Below are 3,594 nucleotides of genomic sequence, written 5' to 3' on the forward strand. Positions count from 1 at the left end.
CCGACCACCAGGTGGCGATACTCGATGACTCCAACATATTTAAATTGCATGACGTAGAGACAAACTCTACATAAGCATCGGCCCTGCAAGGTCCTAGAAGGTTTGAAACACCAGGGGGCGTTTTGAGTTTAAACCAATAAATATACATATGTTTTTATAAATATGGACGTACACGTGATATTAAAACCATCATTAATGTGTTTTTCATAAAAGAACACTCATATAATTTAGTTTAAAAAAAAGCACATTTGAGTGCAGTAGCTCTTTAATAAGAGCAACATTGAGTCTCTTACCTACTGTGGCCCTGATAGCTCAACGCACAGCAACTTAAGAAAACACATGCAAGTGGACAAAACACAAGCAAATTGGAAAACATCTTCATCCATTTCACAACACAACATATTACAGAAACGTGCAGCAAAAACAGAAAACGACAACGGAAGTGTTTCCACAGTACAGCTAAAAGTGATGGACACTGCTGTCATAGGAGACACAAAAACGGTGTGTGCTGTGTTGTGCATATTTTTCGCGAACGCTGAACTTAATGAATCAGTTTTCCTATGATTATCGTGAACGTCACGATGAACGTGAGTGAACGTTACGATCATTTTTTTAAATCATCATCGTATCAGGCCATCATGAAATACCAGGAGCGGGCGAAGTGTGTGTGTGTGTGTGTGAGCTCCCAAACAGCGCACACACACACAAAGGTTACCTACCCCTGCACAATATGGACAATACATTGCCTCACGAACAGGGGCTTGCTTGTTGGCGCTGTTTATTCAGTTTAACAGGAAAACACGGCATGTCTCCAGCTCAGACCAGAGGAGTCAGTTCTGTGTTAAAGACAACATGATATTTGAGATTGTATACGGCCCAGTGGGTCTTCGAGGGTTAACAGTAGACATCTGCAGAAATAAAGTTTATTATTTATAAAAATGAATTAAAAACGTTTACAGTTTAGCAAATTTTCCACGATCATTGAGACAGATCTCTTGTAATAAGTTGTAGTTTAGGCCCCTTAACATTTATCTCAGTGCAAAATACTGAACCTGTGATCTGCTCAAAACACTGGGGGCCTCGGACTGTAATCCTTCGAGTAGTGTGATGTGTAGAGGAACTGCTTTAGTCTTTAATATATAAATCCAGCTGAGCTGTGACATGAAAGAATGACACAACAGAATCTGTATATATTCAGTTTATTATGTAAATATTTCAACGCTTGAAACACTTGGTAAAATACTTGAATTAAAACCAACACCACATTATGACAGTAAACTTTACTATTCTTATATAAAAGGATCAGACAGTAACAATAACTAGAAACATGCACTGTGTCCATACATTTTTTCCAGATTTATATGGGGTCCCTGTGACCTTTGACCAATGTAATTCATCAATAGATCTTTGATTCAAAATGATAAAAAATCAACATTTTCTCCTATTGTTGTTCTGTGATGCCTCCATGACCTTTGACCTTTGGCTACCAGATTCGAACCAGTTCATCCTGGATTCCAAGTGAATGTTTGTACCGAATTTAAAGAAATTCCCACTTGACTTTCAAGGGTTTCGCGTTCTCCAGAATGGGACGGATGGACTAGTGAGTTTGAGGTACAGGTGTAATGATGAGAGGGGCGGAGTTTCCATTATAATTTCGCTGAGGGCAGAAGTACGGATAAAGTCTCTCTGTAAAGCAGCAGCCTGTGATACAACCGATGAGTGATTTAGAGTCTGCATTGTAAAAAGACACTTCACCTTTGTTGTAGTCTACAAAGACGCCCAACTTATGAAGCTCTTCTTTCAATATTATAGGTTCTGAGTCTGCAGTTGTTTTATATTTGCACTCATCAAATCTAATGCACCAATATCCATTTTTAACTGACGCACCTGTCGCGTTCTTTCTATCCACCGACTCCCTGGCCACACCAATGATCCAACGTATCTTTCCTTTCACCTGCACCTCAAAGTAAAACTTCCCTGTCATGAATCCCTCTTTTGCCAAAACCTGACAAAATACATTAAATCTCTTTGGATTGTCGGTAACTTTGTCCTTTTCAATGTTGTCTTCTACTGTAACTTGTTTTCCGTCTTCGCGTATGACTAGTGAGTTATTTGCAGTGTCAGGGTCAAGGGTCAAGTCGACCGCGTGCTCTCTCATTCTTTTCATTCTGATCTCAGGAATCTCTTCCAGTATTTCATCGACTCTCTGTTTCAGCCGAGTCAGGTGTCCTCGCGTTGCCTGGAAAGACAGGTCAGGGCCGAGATCTGTGTCGGGGCAGCTCTTGTGTGGAGGTTTGGACAAGGTCGGGAAGCTCTGGAGGAAATGATAGTGATCCTGTGACTGTGACAGATGTTCCAGCTGACTGCTTCGGCTCTTGAGCTCAGTAACTTCCCTCCTCAGTTCTTTGAGAAACTCTTCACCCTTTTGCTTTATTGCACTGTGCCTCTGCTTGATCGCCTCAACTAGCTCGGCCTGGCTCGCCTGAATGGACTGGATCAACTCGGTGAACACCTGCACGGCGGCTTGTTCCTCTTTTTCAGAATCTACCTGGCTGACATCAAGTAATTTTTCAACCTCCGCTATCTTCTCAATCCGTGTCTGTATCAACTTCTGCATGTTTGCCTGTGCCTCGTCTTTTGTTGCCGCCACTTTTTCATATTGCTCCTCCAGGAGGACGGCGTTGTGACCCTTGTGATCAGCTTTCAAACACAGGACGCAAATGAAGGCCTGCTCCTTCAAGCAGTACAGCTCGGTCATCTTGTTGTGTGTCTTGCACATCCTGTCGTCGAGATTCTTCACTGGCTCTAATAATGTGTGGCCTTTGAGCACAGCAACTCTCAGATGCGGCTCCAGGTGTGACTCACAGAAAGAAGTCAGACACGTCAGGCAAGATTTAACGGCCTTTTCTTTTATCTCAGAGCAGAAGTCACAAAGAACATCAACCTCCAGAAGCTGTGGGCCTGGAGTCGAGGCTTTGACTTGAATCAACTTCTTAAACTCATCAGCTAACTCTGAGATGAAAGTGTTGACTTGAAGTTCAGGTCTTGTGGAGAATTTCCGTTTGCACATGGGACACTGGCAAGTGTCCCTGCTGTCCCAGTACGTGTGGATACATGAGCTGCAGAAGTTGTGCCCACACAGGATCGTGACTGGGTCTGTGAACACGTCCAGACAGATGGAACACAGTAACCTCTCCTCTGACAGCAGAGAGCTGGCTGAAGCCATATCTGGACAAAAACATGGGAGGCAGTTATAACTCATATCTGTGCTGAATAATCTGTTAGATTTAAAGAAAGGTTTAAATTTACCTGTGAAGTTTGCGAGTTTTAGAAGCAGCAGCTTGAAGTGACGAGCAAACTGTCACTTTCCTTGTTGAGTTTCATTTCAGCATGATGACGCTGGTGATGGCCCCGCCCCTGCTGCTCTGCTCCACTTCCTGGTTTTGTTTAACTCTTTCCACTCTGTTCACATTGGGAACTACGGTGGCCCTGAGAGCTCAACGCACAGCAACTTAAGAAAACACATGCAAGTGGACAAAACACATGCAGGTGGAAAACATCTTCATCAATTTCACAACACAACACTACACAACA

At 42.8% G+C, this 3,594-nt stretch overlaps 1 protein-coding gene across 1 annotated transcript; it reads right to left on the reverse strand.

Moving 5' to 3' along the window:
* Nucleotides 1-1,202: 1,202 nt before the first annotated feature.
* Nucleotides 1,203-3,380, reverse strand: LOC133001901 (zinc finger protein RFP-like). The gene is made up of 2 exons (XM_061071611.1): nucleotides 3,310-3,380; nucleotides 1,203-3,228 (listed from the first exon to the last, which is right to left on the reverse strand). The coding sequence occupies exon 2, from the start codon at nucleotides 3,224-3,226 to the stop codon at nucleotides 1,598-1,600; it is 1,629 nt and encodes a 542-aa protein (XP_060927594.1). The 5' UTR covers nucleotides 3,227-3,228; nucleotides 3,310-3,380; the 3' UTR covers nucleotides 1,203-1,597.
* Between the last annotated feature and the right edge of the window lie 214 nt (nucleotides 3,381-3,594).

This window comes from Limanda limanda, chromosome 5, assembly GCF_963576545.1.
Source record: "Limanda limanda chromosome 5, fLimLim1.1, whole genome shotgun sequence".
Classification (NCBI taxonomy): Eukaryota; Metazoa; Chordata; class Actinopteri; order Pleuronectiformes; family Pleuronectidae; genus Limanda; species Limanda limanda.

Bases quoted from the DNA above. Each gene is read 5' to 3' on its own strand.
- LOC133001901 (XM_061071611.1), bottom strand. From the start codon at position 3,226: ATGGCTTCAGCCAGCTCTCTGCTGTCAGAGGAGAGGTTACTGTGTTCC.